This window comes from Lonchura striata, chromosome 2 (assembly GCF_050655825.1).
Source record: "Lonchura striata isolate lonStrDom1 chromosome 2, ASM5065582v1, whole genome shotgun sequence".
Classification (NCBI taxonomy): domain Eukaryota; kingdom Metazoa; phylum Chordata; class Aves; order Passeriformes; family Estrildidae; genus Lonchura; species Lonchura striata.
This window is the reverse complement of record NC_140704.1, coordinates 146,268,248-146,291,161: the sequence shown is the minus strand read 5'-3', so window position 1 is coordinate 146,291,161 and position 22,914 is coordinate 146,268,248. Positions and strand designations below refer to the sequence as shown.

Sequence of the window (22,914 nt, the reverse complement as noted above, 5' to 3'; positions counted from 1 at the left end):
GCGCGGGCACCGCGCGTCCGCACGGCCGCACGCCCAGGCTCCGCTTCGCCTCTCGGCGCCGTCCCGGGCAAACTCCGGCTGCGGAGCCTCCCCCCGAACGCCCGGCGGGCTGGGCTGCGGTGGCACCGCTCCCTTAAAGGCGCCGCGCCCGTGCGATTCGGGCTGAGCGCGCTGCACGCCGCTGCCCGCGCAGAGCTGCGCGGCGCCGACAGCCCCGCGCCCGACCTCCGCTGCCACCAGCCTCGGCGGGCAGCGAAGCGCTTGGCATGTAGGAGCGAAGAGACGGAAAAGGTGCGGGGCGGAGGGAGGTGAGGGGGAGGAAGCTGGGGGGTGTGGTGGGATGGGGGGGTGTGGGAGGAAGGAAGGAAGGAAAAAAAGAAGAAGAAGAAGAAAAAAAAAAAAAGAGCTGCCTCTTTAAATGCCGGGGGCTGAGCGCTTGCCGGGGCGTCTGTGGCGGATCCAGCCTCCCTCCCTCCCCTCGGCCGTGCCTCTCCGGCGCTCATGCCCAGCCGCGGAGCCGGCGGCGCGGCGCTCGGGCGCTGCCGCTGCGCGGGGAGCAGCAGCCGCGCCGGGGCCATGATCCGGGCGCGCCGCTCGCCCTGAGCCGCTCCCGGCGCCGCGCAGCCGCCGGCCCCCGGGGTAAGTTCGCGGCCGCCCGGTGCCGGGGAGGGCGGGGAGGCGCACCTGGCCGGCGGCCCGGCGCGGCTCACCTGGGCGGCGAGGGGGGTGCGCTCCCTGCCGTGCCCAGCTCGGACCTCCCCACCTCCCCAGGCGCTCGCAGCCCCTCTCTAACAGGTGGCTCGGCGCCTGCCCCGCTCCCCGGCGGCTCCTGCGCCTCTCTCCTGCTCGCCGCCGCCTAACAGGTGGTGGTGCCGCCGCGCCTTCCTCCGTACAGGTAGGGAAGTCTCGTGTTCCCCTTCCCCCCGTCCCCGACGGGTTCCCGCGGCCCCGGGGCGCTGCGAGAGACTGCGCTGAGCGGGGAGAGCCGGGACGCCCGCGGAGGGGGGAGCCGCGCTGTGCCCGCGCTGCTTCTCTGGGAGCCGCTCAGCCGCGCCCGCCCTCATGGCCCCGCCGGGTGTCTGTCGTTGCAGCGGGCATGGGGAACCAGGTGGAGAAGCTGACCCATCTCAACTACAAGGAAGTTCCCACGGCCGACCCGACAGGTATGGACAGAGATGAAGGGCCCAGGATCGGGGTCTCCTACATCTTTTCGAATGACGATGATGACCTGGAGCAGCAGCAGGATTCCGTGCATGACCTGGGGGGTGAGAACCCTGCCCTGCAGCCCTACGATCCCCAGCTGCACGAGGTGGAGTGCTCAGTCTATTACCGGGATGAGTGTATTTACCAGAAGAGCTTTTCAGAGGAGGATACGCAGCTAGAGGAGGGTGATGAAGGAGGTGGGGGGCATCTGAGCACCTACACCCCGGAGAACCTGCTGAATAGGTGTAAGCCAGGTGACCTGGTGGAGTTTGTGTGCCAAGCCCAGTATCCGCACTGGGTGGTCTATGTGGGGGATTTTCAAGTTGTGCACCTCCATCGGCTGGAGGTGGTGAACAGCTTCCTCACCGATGCCAGCCAGGGCAGACGCGGCCGCATTGCCAACCAGCTGTACCGCTACAAACCCCTCAGCCCGGCCGTGGTGGTGCGCAATGCCCTGGAGCAGGTGGGTTGCAAGGATCGGGACTTGAGCTGGAGAAACTCGGAGTGTTTTGCTGCCTGGTGCCGATACGGCAAGCGAGAGTTTAAAATCGGCGGGGAGCTGCGCATAGGCAAGCAGCCCTACCGTCTGCAGATCCGGCTGGGGGACAAGCGCAGCCACACGCTGGAGTTTCAGAGCCTGGAGGATCTGATCATGGAAAAGAGGAGAAATGACCAGATTGGTAAGGCTGCTGTGATCCAGGAGCTCTCCAGCCACCTGCAGGCTGCAGAGGAAGAAGAGGAGGAAGACCATCATCATCCAGGTGCTCAGACTGCTGTGGAGTAGCAGCCTCAGCACCACCATTCTGCTTAGCCTGGGTGATGGGGATTAAAACTGAAGGCTTCGAAATTGAGCTGTTATAAGCCCTTTGGGCTGCTTCGGTGCAGCTTCATTCCAATCACATGTGAAAGGAAGGGAGAAAGCTGCTTAAGTGTCTGTGCTTTAGTGCTTAACTCCTTCAGTGCTTGATGATAAAACACCTGACTTATTTGTAGAGGATAAAACTCAGGGCAATTCTACCCCTCTCCTCTCTCACTTCTTTCCCTTCCTCTCTGCCATGTTCACACATAGCCTTTTCCTCAACCATCTGCCAGTAGGCCTGACCCTACAAGCTGCTAAATGCCTTTGACATCTGCTTATCAGCAGAAGTTAATAGTATTCAATGCCATTAAGAAGTAGGCAACAACTTCCATGACATGACCGTGTAGCTCTGAACATGAGGATATTGTTTTCCCTTCTCTGCTATTGTTTCTCTTCAGTTGAGGCTTCTGTTGGTATTGCAAGGAGCTGTTTCTCGCCTGGTTCAAGGCTTTGTGGGTTTGGTAACCAGTTCCCCAGAAAGTGTAAGGCAGAAACCTCCACCGACTTTGATGAAATGGGTTTGATGTGCCTAGTGCCTTCTTAATTGATAGGAGGTTGCAGGTGGGCTGGGGGACCTTCTCCTTTGCTGTCAGCATGTGGCTTTGGGGACAGAAGATGTGTTTGTTGATGATAGGTCCCAGGGAAGGAATTTTGCCACCCCAGTTACACTCTGTACACTGGTGTGTGTTGGGACTCCTACAGGCAGGTGCTGAGCCTTGCCAGGGCTCGTTACAGGCTGCCTTGACTTCTCCTAAAGCAAGTGGCAAAGCTCCTGAGTATGTCTGTAATACACACAGAGGCAGTAGAGGCAGGTTGCTTATGTGTAAGAGTATGTCTTGAGTAAGCTGTCCCTCAAGAGGGTGACCTCTTGGTTGGATGCTTCTGGCTGTGAGCATGCCACAGGTTCAGCAACACAGTGAATGCAGCTGTGATGGAAGGGAGTACAGGCTGGAAGACATTACAGGCAGAGGGGCTTGGGTGTTCCAAAGCAGTTTCCTCTTCATTAGGGATTTCATGTTCCTTTTTTTTGCTAATTTCTATGGTATGCAGCTGAGCTATAGCATTAGAGGAGAGGACATGCCTCCAAAGTTATGCAAGTCCCTCATGAAGGGGGAGTGTGGCACTGCCTGCCCTGAATATTCCCTGAACTTTTTTTATTCAGCTGTTGAACTGATCTCCCACACAGGCAGCCCTGTCAGAACTTTGTCCTGGCATCTGGGGTGTGTGAACAAGCACTGATTTGGAGGCAGTTTCTAATTCAAAAGTTCTTCCCCTTTAAACCCAATATGATGATGTGAACTTGAAGATAAGCTTGAGTTCATTTAAGTAATGGAAACTAACAGTGTGATGTAAACTTGAAGCATAACTAATATGGTCTTCCCCAAAGCTGTTTACAGTTATACAACAAATAGCAAAGTACTCCATGTCCTTTCCACCTGTGTGACAGGAGCAAAGTTTGTTTTTTAAAAACAGGTAGATAAAAGCTTTTGATTAGTTAAGACTATATGAAGCAACTTTGCCAACTTAAGCCAAGTGGATTGTGTTGTCCTGTTTTCTGCCTAAAATATGTAAGCTAGGATTTGGCCTGTGAAACACAAATCCAGGGCAGAGTTTAATAGCAAGCTCCCTTAGAATGCTATAGCTCAGGTGCCTACACTAAGTGTGGCTTTTTTCACCAATATGCAATTGAGGTATACTCAGGTTACTGTGGTTGTTAAGCAGATGTCTAATCTTATTTTGAAAGCATATCTACCCACATCTGATTGTGATAGGGTTAATATGTGGAAGTCTGCACACAGGTTTTATACAACTACTAGTAACTACTGAAAGCTGAAATGCTCATTGAGACAGTCTGAAATAGAGTGAAGGAGAGTTTCTCTGTTGTACTTCTGAATGATATGAGACAACAGATTATCTAGACCATGAGCAAATGTCTAGCTGTGGTTTCTTTCATACTGAAACCTTGTATATAACAAAGTTTATTTCACTGTGTAATATAGCTATGTAAAATAATATTTTCCTAGAGATATTTTTGGAAATTAAAAAAAAAAAACCTTCATAACCTTGCATTTGAAAGTAAATTGTTATGCACGTTATTTTCCAGTTCTCTGAATGGGTTTATTTTTCATTCATGATCTAAAGTATATTCTAGGTCATAAAGTATAGAAACTGCTATAAATGTCAAATATTATGTATCTACAGGGTACTAAACAGTAAACTAGTTGTGAAAATATTTTTCCTTTGTGTCTGAAACATCAGAACTATGACACTTAGCCATTTCTTTCTTTCTGAGATATCCTGAATAGTCTGGCTTTGTTTTATATTCTTTTCCCCCCACCCCCCCCTTTTTTTTTTCTTGTTTATTTTGTATTTTGTGGTTTGTTTGGTTTTTTTAAAATTTTAATTAAAAAAGGACCAAATCTGCTTGGCAATAGAGAGCAAAGCTTCTTTGACCAACTGAAATCTTGTCTTGTGCTGGTCTTGGTGCTTCTCTGTACCGGTCATGCCTTTTGGGATAAATTCCCCCACAGGCACAAGGCCTTAGTAAAGAATTCCAGAGCTTACAGTGCTTTGCTAGGAGAGAGAGTGAAGGAGGAGCTTGCCTCACAGCAGAGTTTGGCATACATTCTGCTGTGTTATAAAACCTCTGTGCTCCTCTGACACCTGCCATACTGATGTTTGATATTTGGAATCATAAAGTTTCCCTGCAAGCTATGTTTGGGAATTTATTGTCCCCTGACATTCTATTATGTGTAAAAATAGAAGAGGGTGGAAAGCTTGGAATTTTTAAAAATTTTGTCTGAAAGAAGGCTAGCTTCCTACAGGGATTTCTTATTCCAGCAGATAAAGATGCAACTGTTGAATCTTTAACAAGCAGGTCCTTTTCCCCTACCTGTTGATTAGGCAGTGTTATTTAATAGGTGCTACTAAACACCACTGCACACATTTCTAAGCAGTCTGCTTTTGAAGCCATGGACCTGTAATGACCTGGATGTGAGAACAGAAATTGCTGTAGAAGCACATCCCAACTGCTTGGTTTCTTGTCTTTGCTGTACTTTGCTCGGTTACTGTCTGCAGAGTAAGCTGGGATTTCTGGAGCTTGATTTTGAAAAAAAAAAAAAGATCTCCCAGGAAAACTGACTCTTTTGTATGTCTACTGCAGGACTTTTACATAGATCACAAAAGAGACAGAAGAGGAATAGATAGATAAAGTGCTCTTCTCTGCATCTGCTTTAACATAGAGAAATGCAGGTGTGATCCTTCTGCAGAGCTTGTGCTTCAGCAAAGGACTTGAGTCTATATTGAGTTTCAAGTTTTGAGTAGACCATGCCTACTTGAGGCCACTTGAGAATCAGTAAGCCTATTCTTATGCTTGGAATTAAGTGTATCTTTAAATTTCTTTATGAATGAGGGTCTGGAATTTCAATATGATGTCTCTGGTGGGAGCGTGGAACTGCTGAGGTTGCATAATCAACAGGGGAGAATAAGTAGTGCAGTGAAAGCTGTTTCTCAAAGGGCCTCTTGTCCAAGCAGAGCTGGTAGAACCCAGCCCAAACTTTGGCCTCAGTATCTCTCTGGAAATGCAGGAGCTGCACTGATTTGGTGAGAGGTGTGTTACACAGCAGTTGTAAGCTAAGCTGGTGATCTGCAGATTCCTCCGGTATCTTTGTCTCATCGTGCTTGAACTTTCCCTTGCTTTTTTAACATTTAAAGCTAATATCATTTGTTTTAAAAACCCTTTGATTGTGCAAACATTAATCTATATAAATTTACTCATTTGGGCATATCTACTGCTATGAATATCAATATGCACATGTGAAAGCTGGCAAGGCTTAGCCCCAGATGTGTAAATGTAGCTCCAGCTAGGAAATGTAGACGAGCACTCTTATTTCCCTGGAGTATTGGTGTGGTTGATGCAAATAATGCCTTGGAAAAGGCGTAGTAGTAAAACGTACAATTATCTGTTGATTGAGTAATTTTAAAAACAGAATTTAGACATTCACCTTCTGTGGCAGTGAACAAAGACATAAACTGAAGACTACTTTGTTATCCCTGATTCTGTGTGAATGCAAAGTATTAATTACAGCAACTCTAGAACTCCTCTGGCCAATGTGGTAGGCAGTTGCCAAGTAGGCAGGGAAAATTCCCAAAAGCTACTTCAAAAACTGTACTTTCTTACTTGGAAAAATACATTCTTCAGACTGAAGGACCCTAGACTATGGAAGTAAACTTTAAATTGTGTTGTACAAATGAAACCATAGGCAAACTCCTTTTGTTCATATGATTTCACTATTCCACTCAGTACTGTAATAGGTGATATTGTGTGATTAATCTGTTTCAGATTTTGAATGTAATGGTGGTTTTCTTTTTCTCTTCTCCTTTGCTTAAGTTGTACCAAAGGTCTGTCCTCGGGTATGTGAAGTGTGTTGTCGAGTGGTTTCCCACATCTGCTTTTCTGACAATTAACAGCACCAACCATAAAGCTAACAGCCATGTAGGAACAAATATTTTTGAAAGCAAAATTTTAATTTTGTATAAGAGATCAGAGACTAGTAACTAAGTAGAGGTAAGAAATACATTGTTTCCAACAGCAGTTTCTACTTGTAAGAAATTGAATATTAATTGAGTATGCTTGACTACTCTTAAAAATCAGTGTGCAGTGATAAAGCAAGGAGTATTGTATCATGGTCTTAGACTTTCAGATTAGGCTTTTTCTTTAACTGTGAATAGGAAGAAATCAGGGTGATTTTGAACACCAGTGGTTTAGAGGGTTTAAATTCCTTTGCATTAATACTGGATTAGAAGCTTTTTTTAAATGCACACTTGAAATTCTTAACATTGTAACGCTTCATGAAATCATCCACAATAAGAAGTGTAATCACAAATAGGATTTTTTTTTCCACCACGTGCATTTTCTGTAAGCTGTCTTTTGTCAGTAAATGTTGAATTGTTAGTGCAAATATCTTCTTTTCCTGAGAAAGAAGTATACATCATTGATTGTACCATTTCCTTCAAAATGAAGGGCATTTCATAGTAACTCAAAAGAAATAAAAGATTTATAGTGTCTTTTACAACCTTTCTTTCTTTTCTTTGTTTTTTTTGAGTAGTGTGTTTTTCTCCAGCTTTTTGAAAAAAGTTGTAATTTCTCATGATGGATGCATCAGACACAGAACAGTCAATATTTCCACTGCCTTCACACATCAGATCAAAATCCAACTATTTGGTTGGGTTCTTGCTTCAAAGAAAGAGGAAGAATAATCTCCGTATAAGGCCAGACCATCAGATGCCTAAAAGGTGATAGCTGTATTAAATCCAATGAAGATCTGGCCCATAATTTAATTTTTAAATGGAAAATTAATTCAGCAGCAGATCATATAGTATTAGCTGGCAGCAGGGCTTGTCTTTTCTGCCAGCAACTGCTAAGGAACAGATGTAGTGTCTGCTAGAGGGAGAAACGAGGGAACAGAACTCACAGGGAGTTTTTGGGGAAATCTGTACAACTGTTCAGTTTGTGTGTTTTGTCTCATGGCAGATCCATGGCTGGTGTGAGATCATTTTTCTACCCACACCAGCCTTTGGAACATTTCTTAATCAAGGTGACAAGGGTTGTGTGCTGTGGGGAAATACTGCACCCATAGGGTAACAATTCTTAATCCATTAAAGCCTTCTGGATGCGTATTCACAATGGCAAAAACTGGTATGAGCTACAAATCGTACTTGTCCTCAAGACCCTGACCACAAGGAGCTATTTGAATCTCACCAAAAGGACTGAGTCAGCTCTGGACAGAATTCTTTGAATGAAACCATCCTGAGGAAATCTAGCTGTAACAAGGTGGGACTTTGGCTGAAAGTATTGGTGGAGATTTAGTCTTCTGCAGGTGGTAGCTCTCTGTGACAGCTGTCTTATAGGTGTGAGAAATTGAGACAAATTTTTATATCAGAGACAGCAGCTTTCAAGGGTCAAGGCTGCAGGTGTGAATCTACCATAACATCAAATTTGTAGCTCTGGTGTGGACTTAAGTGACTTTGAACAAGATGTTGCTTAGTGCAATGTAACAAAGATGTATAAGGTACCCAGCTGTGCTCTATGTGACTGCAAGAGTGCCTGAATTTTCAGGTGTCTGATACTAGATTTGAAAACATGAAGAACCAAAAAATGTGATTTGATTGGCTGGATCAATAAGTGAATATCCCTGCTCAGTTATCACTTAGCACTGGAGGCCACTGAATTCTGAAGCTTCATAGCTGACCTGTTTTTTGTGCATGTGTGTTTATTTAGTCACCATAGTGTTTTCTTGAGGCTATGGGCCTTTTTATTTTTTTTTTTTTTTCCCTGAAGTTTCTCCAGGTGCATAAAGCAAAGCAGTTCATGTTTTCTCTCATAGCCTGTGCTCATAGAGAGGGAGATTCTGCTTGCTGGATCTCCCTCCCAATGGCTGCTTCCAGAATGTATGTGACATCAGATACCAAAAAGAAACGTCTTGAAAAGGGCATTTGCATTGCCCTTTTATGTCAGAATGCACCTGAGCTAGAAATAGGGTGATATAAAATGCAAGTACTGAGATATGATTATGATGAGGTCTCTGTGCTCCTGGCTGGTTGCTCTGAGCACTGGACTTACACAGAGAGTTTTTCTCTTCAGTTCCCTCTTCAGTGCACTGTGGATCATTTCCAGTACAACACTCATGAAGGTCTACCCCACAAAAATCTGGGAGTGATGGGAAGATTGAATCCCCATCATCCCTAGGCAGAAAAGGAAATCAGTTTACAGCCTTCATCTGTCCTGAAATTCTGCTCAGGTCTCTAGGACACTATAAAATCCTGCTGCCACCACTAACATTGCCATTGTCGTTTTAAAGGAAGATGCCCAAGTTTCAGTTTGAGAATGGTTGCCTTGTGCTTTTTTCCAAATGTCTCTGCATTGAGACAGGAGGCAGTGCCTGTGGCCAAAGGCAAGGTGCCCAAGGGCTAGAGGGGAAGGGATGGGAAGAGAGAACAGCAGACTTGCACAATAATGGCAAATCCATAGTGGTGGAAGAGACCTCGAGATACTGTAATCTGCCTGTTTGCTCAAGACACATGCAACTACAGCAGGTCCCTCAGGGCTGAATCCAGTCCTATTTTTCATAACTCCAATTATGGAGACAGATTTCTTAATGCAGCCTTTCACCACTTACGTGGTGAAGGCTTTTTGTATTTGAGTTTTGCTAAGGACCCCTTGATCATCTATGATACCTCTGCTTGGCTTCTTGCACACAGGAATGGACCATTATTTGTTTTCTCCTTCAGCTGGAGCTGGCTCCCCTTGTATCCAGAACATCCAGTCAGCCTCCTTTTCATCACTGTGTAGCTCCAAAGGATGCTGACCTCCTGCTGCAGCTCCTTCCCTTGGTCACAGAGGTGCTTCATCAGCACAGACCTGCAGAAAAGGAGCCCCAGGAACACCCTGCAGCCTGAGATTGCACTGCTGGGTCCTCCCTGTAGCAAGGGCCCCAATCCTCCAGTTGCTCTCTCACTCTTACTGAGCAAGAGAAGAGTCTCATGGATTGAGATTGGTACAGGGACATTAGTGACCCATGACTGTCACAGGCAAACCAGACACACAATGGTGAAAATTACACGTATTGTCAATTAAAATAGGTTTGAATGGAGAGAAAGAAAGAAAGAAATCAAAACAAACCTTTCCTCCCTTTTCTCCATGACACAAAGGTATGTAGGGGTGGAGATGGGCTGTGGTGAGTCCCTCCCAGCCCCTCCTGGCCACTCCACCCTCCTTCCCCTTCTCCCTGTCCTGGCACAGGTCCTTTCCTGGACTACTGGAGTGTAGCTCCAGCTGCCTGAGGGGGACCTCTGCCCTCCTCATCCTCCAGACCTCCTCTTTGGGGTCCCTCTGCAGCTGCTCCCTCCTTGCATGCCAGTGACACATCACCATTGCTGAGCATCTCTGTTGCTGTCAATGGAATTCCTGGCCCCTTCTGGGCAAGGGAAAGCCCCTGTTAGCCACAACATGCTGCTGGATGTGTGCCAGGGCCAGCCACCACATAGATCTCTCCCAAACATGGGATCCAAAGCCCATTGGAAATGAAGAACTCGAAGCAGCCCTTGGTCAGAAAGATCTGGTAGAGCTTGTTGAAGGGTCTGGAGCTTGCTAGAAACTGGAATGATCAGTGAGGCCCATTTGTGTCACCTCAGGTCACTGAGAATTGTGGGCAGTTCCTATGTTGAAACCAGAATTCGTTGCCTGCATTTAGTCAGTCAGCAGAAATTAACTGGGACTAATAAGAATTGAGCACCATATAAAAGTCTATGCTCTCTAATTTTTCCTTTCTCCCGAGCTTCTTCTGTCCTGTCCTATTCAGAAGAATCATTCTGGGACAAGCCCTGTTCTTTGTACAGTAGTTAGTGTGATGAGGTCTCCAGGTGTTTACAAAGTATTAATTAACTCAATAACCGGAGGGCAGAGGAAATGAAATGGGTACGTTCTGGACCATGAAATAGATGACTCACATGCATGGAAAAGGTTTAATTGAGCAAAAGAGGTACATAAGTGTACCTGGCTCACCACAGAAATTGTACAGAGGAAGACGAACCTTGAGAGAAAAAAGGATCAAGGCACGCTGACAGCACGCAGGGAAATGTGTGCAGCACTTATGTAAATCCTCTTTGTGGAAAACAGGTTTCTGCACACAACTCATCCAGGTCCCAAAGAAGGCAGCTGGCAGCACTCTCCTTTCATTAGAGCTGTTGCTCATGTCCAGTGGGGAAAAGGTGCTCTGCTGGGAAGCTCAGCATTGCACACAGTGAGGAGCACATCCCTGATGCCCAAAGGTGTTACTCCTTTCATGCTGCTGTTTTGTCTTTGTGTTTTCTATGATTTTGTTCCACAGCTTCTCAAGAAAGCAGTGCACCCTTGAAAGGGATGTGCAGAAGAGGGAAATACTCAGCAGTGGGGCAGACTGGTGTGCACACTTAGCCATGGTGTTCTCTGCTACAGCCTTTCCCCTGGAGCTGCTTCCACAGCTCTCACTGCAACCTGGAGGAATGAGATACCCACACCCACGCGTAGAGGTAAATGAGCACCTCGCTGGCCATGTTTTCCTGGAAAGTGATTTCAAACCTCTGCTCTGCCTAATCCAGAGCATGGTCTTGGATGTTAAACTTGAGCAAATACTCTAACCTGTGCTTAGGGCCAGACCCGTTTGCATTCTCTGGGTCATTTCAAAGCAGAATAGCACTACCAGCAGGAAACAAGAAACCTCATGGAAGTCTTGCAGTTACAGAGAAGCAACTCTGGAGAAGTGGGATGCCGAGGCTTCAGTTGTTTCAGCAATTCAGGATAGCAGTGACAGATCTCATCTCTTCCATGTGGTAAACACAGCAGCACAGCAGTAAGCAAGCAAAAGAGACAAGATCCAATGGTGGACTGTTCCATGTCAAGCTCAGAGGGTCTCTCTAGTATCTGCTTGCAGTATATTTTCAGGAGGCAGAAGAGCCCATGCTCATGGGCATGCACACAGGCATGCAAGATGTTTGGAGGTGTTGTGAAAGATGTTCTCAGCCAAAGAAGTCAAGGATTCCACCTTAAATGTCAGTGGACAAAAATTGGTTTTACTACTATTATAACAAACTACAGATATGATTGAAAGACACATCCAACTATCAAAAAGTAGTTTCTGATTACCCCTAAGGATAAAATAATTTATTTTTTCCACACGCAGCTCTGCATTTGCCCACCTTGATAGCACCTAACACAGGTTTTAGGGCTGTTTACAGCCCTTGCGTGTCCAAATGCATCTCAAATCCCCAAGTCTAATGAGTTCCCATCACATGGATTAATTATACAACAAAGCACAGGAAAGAAAGCTGTTAAATCTTAAATTAAGTTATTAAAATATTACTTCAGAAATTCAATAGCAGCTTGTAGCCTGTGGGAAGTGAGTCTTCAGGGAAAGACACCATTTGCAGGTGAGGTGGCACTTGGAGCACCTTATCATATTCATGGGGAGGGGGTGCTGACCCCTGCGGAGAAGCTGCAATTATAATGAATCTCTTATCCAGTTATCTCTATACATTTGTGATGGAAGCTGTGGTACTAAATAAGATGCTAGCAGGATATAAATAATGAGGTGGTACATGGCTGTGTGTTGGAACTGAGCCACTAAAGCAAGATAATGGCAAAGGCACAAGCTTAACTCACATTGTGTTATTCCTGTGGGAAAGGGGGTGGGAGGATAAAGCCACATGGAAAGCTGATTCCTCAACTTGTAGTGAGTAACATAACTCCATAGTTCCACTTGTCTTTGTTCAGAGCTGGAACAAGCAGAGCTGCATTATTGCAGAGGTCTAGCCCTAGGTGTGAGGCAGGATTCCAGCTGAATGTGCTCTCAAAGTCTAAACATACAAAGGCCATTTCTGGCTTCACATAACTAAACTCATGCTGAGAAAGGGAAGAAGCTGCTGAGTGCCTGGGCCTAGATTCATCAAAGAATGAATTAATCAATGTCCCACTGAAAAGGATTTGAACTTATGCATGACTGCTGTGATAGTCTCAGACTGAGTATACATTATTTTATGGTGGTTTCTTTTTACTATGCAAGGCATAACTCATATTTCTAATTAATCATTTTAATGTTACACAGCTTGTATGTGTCACATGGTACAGCCTAGTAAAGACTCAAGTTGGATTTTTAAAAAAAGAGCAGTGATTTTTAAAACCACCAGCACCAATGCTTTTCAACACAATTGTGCTCTGCCCTTACCCTCTGCTGCAAAACCTGTGGCAAGAATTCCTAACAGGAACATCAGTCAGTTGTACAGCACTGCATGTTGTGACGGGTTTGCTCAAATATCTTTCGCTGAGATTAAGGAGTTTCAAAGAAAAATGACACTATTGTGAATTTTCCCTATTTTGTAACTCTATGTGGCCAGATTTACAGGTTGTTGAAATTCTTTACTGCTTTGATTAAAGGACAAAGAATTAAGTAAACTTCTCTGCTGATTTTAATGGAGAAAAATAGTTACTAGTAATCACATTCCTTTTTAAAGTACATTACGCTGTTAACTGGCCTGACCTCCTACAAGCTATATATATAGCCTAGCAAAATGAAAAAAATATGTTTCCATTGAGACGTGATCAAGGATGTATTGTGTGTAGCTGATCACTGGTGAACTGCAGCAGAGAAAAGAGTGATTTTTTTTTGTAAATGAGATGGTAGCTAATGCCTTATAACTACTCTATGCAATATTGCATAGCATTCCCCTTGAGAAAATTGAGTACATGAGAGCACTGAGCTCCTTGCTAACTGAAAGGCTGAGGTTTTTTGAAGTCTCTGGTGAGCCTGTCAGCTCCTCCCTGACCGTGGTAAAAAAGGACATCCCTTCACAGCCTGTGTTAGAAACCAGATATTCCATGAGTCACCTTTGCAGAGCATAGCTGTGACTGGTATAATGACTGCTCCATACTCACTGCTCCAATTGTCCCATAATGTGCCACTATGAAGAGTGAAGAGTGGGAGCTGGGAGGCAGCCCTGGCCACCTCTTTTTAGGGACCTGCTTAAAAAGGGAAAGTATTCTTTTAGTTCACATCCAAAATCCTCCCAGACAACTAAAATAAATCCTCTGTTCTCTGTTCAGTTATGGCTTTTCCTAGATTCATAGCTAATTATTCTTACCAGCAGTTTTCCTTAGGGAATTGTTATTAGGTCTCCCGTACCCTGTTTTTTCAGTCACTTTCTCTCTACTAAGCGGATGTTTCTCCAGCTTGAAAAGGTCTCTCCACATTCTTTGCTTTAGCTCAGCAGCTTCCACTTCTCTCAGGGCAGCATCAGGGTTAATTCACCACTCAGTAATTCTGACAGAGCTATTGGAACAGTAGCATTGTTGTGGGAATAAAGGCATTATAAAAAGAACCATTCTTCAAATAATACACCGATTATCAGAATGTCTCACTCTATACACCTTTAACAATTTCTACATGTAGAGTGAGAACATTTCCTCGCTGTTCTCTAGGGTTTTTTCACCCCAAAGAGTCTTGAATACATAGCACACAGTCCCTCTTCTGAGTCAAGCTAGTTATGCTATAAAGTTTCTACTCCTCTCCCTGCCACCTTCTGGAACCACATCAAAATAGGATATTTTCTCTGTGACTGAATTTTTTGAGGTATAGGAAACTGCAATTCCTTTAGGAAATGTACTTTCTTGCCTGATCCATTTAACCAGGAACACAACTGATAGCGGAACCTGTAGGAGATCTATAAATTCCTAACACTGATGAACAGTCTGTCAGTGCTGAGGATGCCCACAGCATCTGTGCCTTCACCATCTGATAGACCTTGAATTATAAATGACATTGCAGCTGCCACAGGTGGTCCCGTGATGAATATATTTAGCCTGATTTCTTAGGGGTGTGAGCCTAAGCCACTGACGAGCTGTACTGTTGTGTGTGTGCTCTACCTGGGATCCCAGCCCTTCTCTGGGAGAGGGCTAGGTGAGGAATCACCACCCAGCACAGGCACCAGCACTGCTCACTGCTCAGCTGAGCACTCTCAGCCTCACAGTCTTGCAGGTTCCTCTGCACGGACATCACTCCTTGGGCATGGGGATCTGTGCCAGCATCCCACCCCTGCACTCTCCCTGTGTGAAATACCCACTGCTCTTCAGCTTCTACTTCACATTCCTGGAATAGACTGGTTAACCTGACAATAAAAACATGTTAAGAGTTCTTTTTTCTTTTCTCACAAGAAATTGTCACTGAGATTGCAAACACCTTTTGAAGATACTTGCCTAAATATGCCACACAGAAACAACAGATGATGACATTGCAAAGCAGATGTGTGTTCTGTGTAAAGATCTTCAAAGCAAAAGATGTTCTTTCTTGGACTTTTGGACTGCTTTGCTCCAGAGACTGTAAAGGGTTGGAAGAAGTTCTCTGAAAGATTTTGAGGTATATCAACATATTAAGCTTATGAACACTGCTTTTGGCCTGGTAGAATTGCACTAAGATTTTTCTAATACAAATCAAGAAGCTCACTGGATTTGGTCATTTGTGTTGCAGAAGAGCACTTTGTGAGTCTGAGATGTCAGACAAGCAAATGATGCATTTGGTCTGACATGGTTCCCTATCTATGAAAAAAGACAGACTACTCTTGGAGTTAATCCCATCACCCAAATGAGAAACCTTTAAAGGCAGCCTGTCTTTAGAGGTGTCAACAAGAAACAACACGCAATTTGCTGAACCTCACTTTCCCACCCAAATAAAAACTATCATTCACATGTGGTGACTCCTTCTTCAGGAGAATTTTTACATTATTCTAATAAGGTGTCATTTAATTAATAAAATCTACTTAGAAGATAATAAGCAAATTGCAGAAAGCAAAGTCAATAGTAGGGGAAATGACAAGGTTCATAAATAAAGTTTACCAGGGATGTATCTTTCTCTCTCTGCCATATAATGAGATCAGAGACCTCCATATTCTCTTCTGAATCAGAAATTTATGTGTACAAATGGCCTGTGTGTCTTCTAGGTGATTTCTGTTTTCTATTACCAACATGCTTTCCCAAAACCAAAATGGAACAGTTCTAGATTGTCTGTTAATTATGTGTAAAGTTGTCTTAATGTCTTTATTATACAAATTTTAGTATATTCATTGAATGGAATATATTTTGTTCCCCCATATTTCTGAGCTTACCAGATTTTGCTATATTTGTACTGTAATCTTTTCCACTCCTTTGCAGATGAGAAGGAGAGGCACAGACTATTGCTTATAAAGAACATCAGTTTGTCAAGCATTTTGTGCATCCTCTGGGATTAGAGGAGCTATGAAATTGTATCATTATGATTGCCTGCTGCATTACTGGACTACCAAGCAAGGCCTGAGAGAATATGCATGCATGTTTGTGCAATGACATTTTTAAACCACCCTTGCCTTTTCATTTCTTTGCTTCCTGCATACTAATCCAGCCCTAAAGTATTCCAGGCTACTGCTCAGAACCAGAATTTCCTTTTCTGTTTTAAATAAGGATTTTTTCAGGTATTTGAGCTATTCCACCCAAGCCCATTATTTACAGATGGGAGAACTGTTGCTCTTTGCTTTAGACACATTTACAGCTTCTGAAGAGAGGGGCAGACTTGCAGACTGCTGTGAAGAGTTTTGGGTTTCAACCTTTGTCTCCACAGCATGCCTTTGAAAAACAGGCCACTTGGAGACACAGAATTCATCTCTGCAAGCATCAAAACGTGCACATAAAGGTAAATTGCAACAGGAGAGCCATGACAGAATAGAGACCTTACTTAGAAATGTGGGTAGGCCTGGAAGCACTGCATTTTTGACAAATTCAGGTTTTCCACTTTGTTACAGCAAAACATGTTTTAGAGCTAAGTAAGCCCCGAGCTGATGGGAAACTTGTTAAGTCTCTTAGGGAGGGAAGTGCACTTGAAAGAACGCTCTGACGCTCAGTGGAAGGTCCTGCTTCTTTGTAAGCCTACACCCAAAAAAATGCTTCTGAATCAAGAGTCTGAAAATGAACTATTAGGTGATAAAGCCTCATCTCAGTGTTTGCTGTTGCTCCAGCTCTGTCTCACCAGGGGATTCTCTCACTGTTGGTCCCTGGGACTGCACAGAGAGCTGGCACTGAAGGAAAGCTGACTCTTGCAGCTGCTGACAGGGTGTGACTGTGCTGCTGGACACTGCCCTAAACAAACAGCGCTGTCAAACTCCTCAGTGCTGCAAGGGAAGTCACCGTGACGCAGCTCGTCATGCTAGGCTGGGCTAGGCAGGATTAACCCTGCCCAAGGCAGGGCATTTTCCTCTTCCCTGTCATCCAAATCTGAGCTCATTTACCCACTCCTCATTCTACATTTCCTCTTCCATTGGCTTGGCAGGCAGGGAGGCAAAGACTTCAGTGGGTTGACAATATGTGGTTGTGGAAGGCGTGAGAGGTTTCAAATCCCTCGTGCACTTGTGCAAAAGTACAAAGGTTAAAGCTGCAAACTGAGCAAACTGAGGAAGCATGGTCCCAACAGGCTGCCAGCTCTGCTGATGTCCTATACATTTCCTGCAGGCTAATGTTGTGCCAGGCTGGAATGTTGTTTTGAAAGATGAAAATAGGGTGGTTGATTACATTGTGTCATGACATGCAATTCTAGAGGGAGTTTAATAATTTTGTAAAAAGCTTTTGGTTCATATTTTTAAACTATAATGTTATATGTAGCTTCTGAAAAACAAGATGTGTAATGCAAATAAGTGGTGTGTAATGTTAGAGTGGGAAATAGAGACCTTAAATGGGGAAAAAAAAAAGGAATTTGGGTATTTTCACACAAACACAAATTTGTGGATGGTTTTGCCTGTTTTTTTTCAAAAAGGGAAATTACAATAATTTCCTGCCAATTTACTGCCAACCTTAAGACCATTATTATAGGATACTGCAGTTAATGTTTTGTGACTTAATAAAGAAGCCCACCTACAAATGGGGCAAAATATATACTGTAGATTTTAAAGTGTTATGTTAGCAAAAATGTTTTGCAAATTTGAGGAAAGGCGGAGAAACTGAATTTCAATAATTTAATTTGCCATTCAGTGGTCTTTATTCTCCTTTTGGCTGCAAATGAGACATCCTACTGTGGTGCATGAAAAGAAACAGAGACAGAGAATATGAGTCATTATTCCTGGTATATAAAAGTAAAATGAATGAAGTTCATGATCTGGACTTTGATCTCAAGCAGCCATTTTTGCTTTAGATAAGTTTTCAAAAGTCTGTTATCATTTTAGGCTAGTGGTAACTAGTACAAACTGTTTACTTAGCAAGCAGAACCTGTTTCAAGCAATGCTGAGAGCGATTTCTGTTCAGGTACACTTCAATATCTCTGGTGGAAAAACAAAAATACAGCATAGCCAAAGACAGGGGTATGTTCTGATAGAGGCCAAACGGAAGGGCAAGGAAAGGGCATGTGGAAGATATGATTATTTATTGACAGCAGTGCCCAGTATTTAATCTCTTTGAGTCAAAGATCCTATATTGATGTGAACTAAATCCAGTGCAATCTTGAAATTAAGGTTTTCTTCTTTCAAGTCCCTTGCTGAAGGATCGTCTGCAAATTGGGAAGTGGAATGAGGAGTAAATAAGTTGCAGATCTGTACAAAGAACTAAAATTTTGGCTTGAGGAAAAGTCAGTCTTGTCCAGTGGCTGCATGGAAGTGTCACCATGGATAATGTGAGCAGCATTATTCCATTTGTACACAGAAAGTTGATGTGAGATCAGGGAGTGATTCCAGCACTCAGATTTGGATGATATTGGACTTTTTCAGTTAAACATTAACAGTTATACAATTCAACATAATTTACCTGGCTAAAACTCCACAAAACTGAAATATTCAATATGTATTCTCACCAACATACCAGGTTCTGAATAACAAGCTGAGTGCTATGAATAAGGAACAAGAGGGTTAAATTCTTTCTTCAGCCTCTTGCACTGCCCTCCTGTGACTGATTCTGCCCTGAGACTAGGAAAAGGGGCAACTAAACACCTCTTTTTTTCATGTGTCAAATATTCACTAAATGCAATCATGTTTCTCCTGTTCTTTTGAGAGGTACTACTACAACAGTTTTATCAACAGGTATATACTGCTTTAAGCAATGTTTTATCAACACAATTTTTCTGTATTAAATATCAACAGCCTTTGGCAGAACTAGGCAAACATTCCTCCTTCCTGAAGAAGTCATCTCAGATGAAGGCTTTAAATTAAGAGGTTAAAATGTCAACAATTCATGAAATAGAAAGAAGATTGAGAAGGTGCCCTGTTGTGTACTCAGTGTCACTGTGCCTATTGTGGAAAGACAAACCATCTTCTGCATTTGGGTCTTGCCAAAGTATGTAAAAACGAGTCTGGACTGGCTGGAGTTGAAAGGAGGTTTGGGCGGTGTGAATTCCCTTGATGGGCTCAGCCTTGCAGCACTGAGAACCATTTTTATGTAGAAATAATGAAGTGTTCTGCATGGACCTCAGACTAGCAGATCCCCCAGACTAAGATCAGAAATATGTTAAGCAATAAGTTTTAAAGGCAGAATTGAAGTGGAATAGTTTGAAATGTAAGCAACAGGCACAGTATAAAATATATTGTTTTTCAAAGCAGACAAGGTTCCCTGAATTGTTGTTTATTCAGTTCTTTCTGCTAACAAAAAGAGTTTTGAATTCAGGAGAAATGTCTGTATTCTTGCACAGAAGCTCTGTGTACGTGTCTGAGAATGCAAAAGTGGAAGTGATTGGGCACTGATTGGTAATAAAGGTGAGAGTCCACAGTTCGTTTTCCCTTCCCACAGTGGAAGAAAGAACAAAGCAAACAATCAGAATTAAAAGCCAAGTTAATTAAATCCCAAACACCTTTCAGTGTAGTAAATTAACTAGAATTAGTAGCAGAAGCTAGGAAATGTGCTACTAAAAATAGACTTTTTTCAGCCTGCCTAGATTTTCTCAGTACTTAGCAAAGAGAGGCAAACACATCCAGAGGGCATTTTGGATCTTAGGAGAGCTGAATTATTTCCTCAATGTACTCAGTTTCTTTCCTTTTCTCTTTATAGATATGTATCTGTACACAGACACACAGTCACACACACACAAGGAAAGATTTATCTGTGTGTATACACATCTGTGTGAGTATAAGTGTTGCACTCACATTTTTGTGTGCATGTGCTAACAGTCCCCTGAAAGCTGCACTCTGAATCCAAGGCTGCCACCCATACTTATACTGGATAAATCCAATCATGGGAGTTTGACAGAGCAAATTATGATTCTGCTCTTTCACTGTTTTTATGACTATACTGCATAGAGGAGTTTCGTCTGACTTACTCTGATTTACTTCATATTAGTAAAAGGCTTTGAAAATAAACCATATCAGATAATGTCACAGACTCGTGGAATCACAGAATATTCTGACTTGGAAGGGGCACAAAAGGATCATCTTATAATAATATTTATATTGTTTAGAATAGAAGGTGGTAGTTAAGTAGTTAACACATGGTTCAGCAAACTAAATATCATACCTGAGAGATGTGTCAGGTCACAGTCACATCTTTAGCTCATGGAAATGAGCCAAAGACCCTAGCCCTCCACAGACCAGTTAAGGGACTGGTCAGAGCTTCCCTTGATCAGCATTTGGATTTCCCTACGCGTCCCTGTGGGATCATTTTGCCTCAGGTTTTCTTCTGCAATGCCCTTATTGCAGGCAGATCCCTTCCTTGCAGCCTGGGCTGTGCCCTTGGTTCTCTCTGACCCAGAGGTGCCATTTCAGCTCTGGTTTGAGCATGGTGGAGAAAGGAAACCCTGCTGATACCAATGTAAAATGCATGAGCATTACTGAGCTGCATGCTCCCTGCACAGTGCTCAGGGAAGAAGGCTTAACCTCCCACATGCAGGAGAACAGCATTTTGACTCTTGTTTGCAGGTCACTACAAAGCTTACCACAGAAAGTAAATTCCAGTCACAGACAAGCTTGGGCTGGAGCTGTTGCATCTCAATCAGATAAACACAAAACATTTTACCTTTTAGTAACAATATGGTTTGATAGTGTGACTGTTATCATTGAGTTTCACCATCTTTTAAGATTACTAAATATAACCAGAGATAAACGGTAAACTCTGTGTTTGCAGTCTTTGCCTGCATAAGAAATACCACGAACATCAGGAGTGCCAGGCTTATCTTACTGCAAATAGTTGTCCAGTTACCTAATGTAGCTCACAGGATTTAAGGGAATTCCTTAAATTGTGATGGCTGAGAGTCTTGAGTAAAAAGCTCTGTAGCTGAACATGTTATCTCTATACATGTGGTTAATATTACATTACAATGATTCCTGTCTTCCCTCATCTTCTAGCAAAAAATTCAAAGCAAGTTGGCTAAAGGAGAACACCAAACTTTGGGTGGCACACATCCTCTCTGCAGTGTCAGCTCCACATCCTGATCGTAGTCCCTAATTTCCATGTGGCAGTGATTTTTTAAGCAGCACTGGCCAAAATCAATTCCCGCACCTCTCATGCAAAGGAGGCTGCTGAGCCTCAGAGATTATGTCCAATCCTGCATTCAGAGTCACCTAAAGAACAAGGAGTAAATATCGGAATATGGGTAGATACTATTTCCACTAATAGTAGTTGCAGTTCTCCTCATTCTTTTAATATAGTCCAACAGGAGGAGATTGCTCTAGGTTATTAATTATTTGCTTTGTTTTACTGCTGAGTAAGCCTGTATCTGCTGTGGAAATCTATGAAGACCACAACAATTTTCACCCTGGTGTATATAACTTAGATTTACACTCTAGCTATGGTTAAATGTTAGAAGAGCCATCACAGCTATTATCGCTAAGTGGAGTGGTTACTTCCAGTGTCCATAAACAACATGGGATTCTAGTAGAGGGAAAACTTATTTTTCTTGCTGCCTATTATATGAATATGAACTCATATGAGTTCATATCAATATGAACTTTCAACTCAGGTTATCTTACAATGCCAAAACTTTGATGCCTGAGGGAAAAATGAGCATTTAACTTGATATGGATTCTGTTCAAGCATAGAGGTGACCTCTAGCTACAATCTAAACAGCCAGGTCACAGGCTGGAGTCGATTCTTCCCTGTAACTCCTCAGAAATCAGGAGGTGCTGAAAAAACAGCCAAAAGAGACAGCATAGGTTGTAAAGCTCTATGATGAAAAAGGTTTACTGAGCATATCTAAGCTGAGATGGCTTGATGAATACATCATGAGCTGATAGGCAAGTGGCTTATCTCTGTGTCACTAGTGAGTTACTTCTCTGTTTATTCCCTTACTCCATAAAGATGGTTTCATATGTCTGTCTTTATTAATGTTTCAAACTGATTGTTGGAGTATTTCAGTTTTTCCAAACTGAGCCACTTTCACTCTATTGATATTAATTTAGTTTTGTAGCCCATTTGAATCCTTGCTGTATTGGTGAATGTTTTTTCTTCTCCACGTGGGTGAATCAGTTTCTAGGAAGTATGGACATATTTAGTCCAGCACATAAACAGGATCTGTCATGCATTGGTGCTCAGTGACTTTAGTACATCAAATCTAGTAGCAGACATGGTGAACTGGACATCTGTTCTGAGATGTCCTAGCAATGCAGCAGAAAGGGGACAAGCAAGCAAACAAACAAATAAGCCAAAAAAACCACCCCACTCAAAAAAAGTGAGCACTCATTAATCATTCTAAGATGGCCTTTCTTGTGCTCCTTCATCCTCCTTTCCTAGCTGCTCATAACCTGCTGTATCACTTATCAGCCCATCTCAAAACTTGTCTTTCCTCTTGATTTAGACTTCAGTTCTTGATTCTTCCACCCACGTCTGTGTTAATTTGCCTCCCTCATGTTGAGCAGAGAGCAGATCAAGGGCTGTCATTCTGCTCAGCTTAATCTCCAAGCAGAAAATGTACAAAAACAACCATTTCAGAAACTCACTGATTAGTCAGCAGAACCACTGTCTTGGAGACAGCCATGCAGAACACACCCCATCACTGCACCCACATGTGACAGTGACAGTCACCTCAAACAGACCCTGGACACCAAGAGACTTCTCAGCACCCAAGGTAAAGTTTGGGTTCTGGCAGCCCCAAAATGGTCTGTGCAGTTTTCTCAGCAGCGTGTCAAACCACACCACACATAAGAGGGCTGCTAGGCTGGAGCTGCACCTGTAGCAGCTGTGGTGGGTGTGCTGTGCTGGGCATCCTTACCTTGGTGCTGCAGTGTCACCTCCTCCATCTCCACTCTCCACCCAGGAGGTACCATGAATATCCTGGCATATAGCAAATGCTAAAGAATCCTGATAGACCAAGTCCCTGTTTGCTTTTTGTGGATGA

The 22,914-nt window shown here is 43.5% G+C and overlaps 1 protein-coding gene across 3 annotated transcripts; it reads left to right on the top strand.

The window, feature by feature from the left end:
* The first annotated feature begins 149 nt into the window (after window positions 1–149).
* On the top strand, window positions 150–7,139 carry LRATD2 (LRAT domain containing 2). 3 transcript variants are annotated; one of them, XM_085572562.1, is made up of 2 exons: window positions 150–291; window positions 1,092–7,139. In XM_085572562.1, the coding sequence occupies exon 2, from the start codon at window positions 1,097–1,099 to the stop codon at window positions 1,985–1,987; it is 891 nt and encodes a 296-aa protein (XP_085428688.1). In that variant the 5' UTR covers window positions 150–291; window positions 1,092–1,096; the 3' UTR covers window positions 1,988–7,139. The 3 variants fall into 3 exon arrangements, with proteins under 3 accessions (XP_085428688.1, XP_021398025.1, XP_021398024.1); XM_021542350.4 differs by lacking the exon at window positions 150–291 and adding an exon at window positions 513–639; XM_021542349.4 differs by lacking the exon at window positions 150–291 and adding an exon at window positions 705–895.
* Window positions 7,140–22,914: the final 15,775 nt, after the last annotated feature.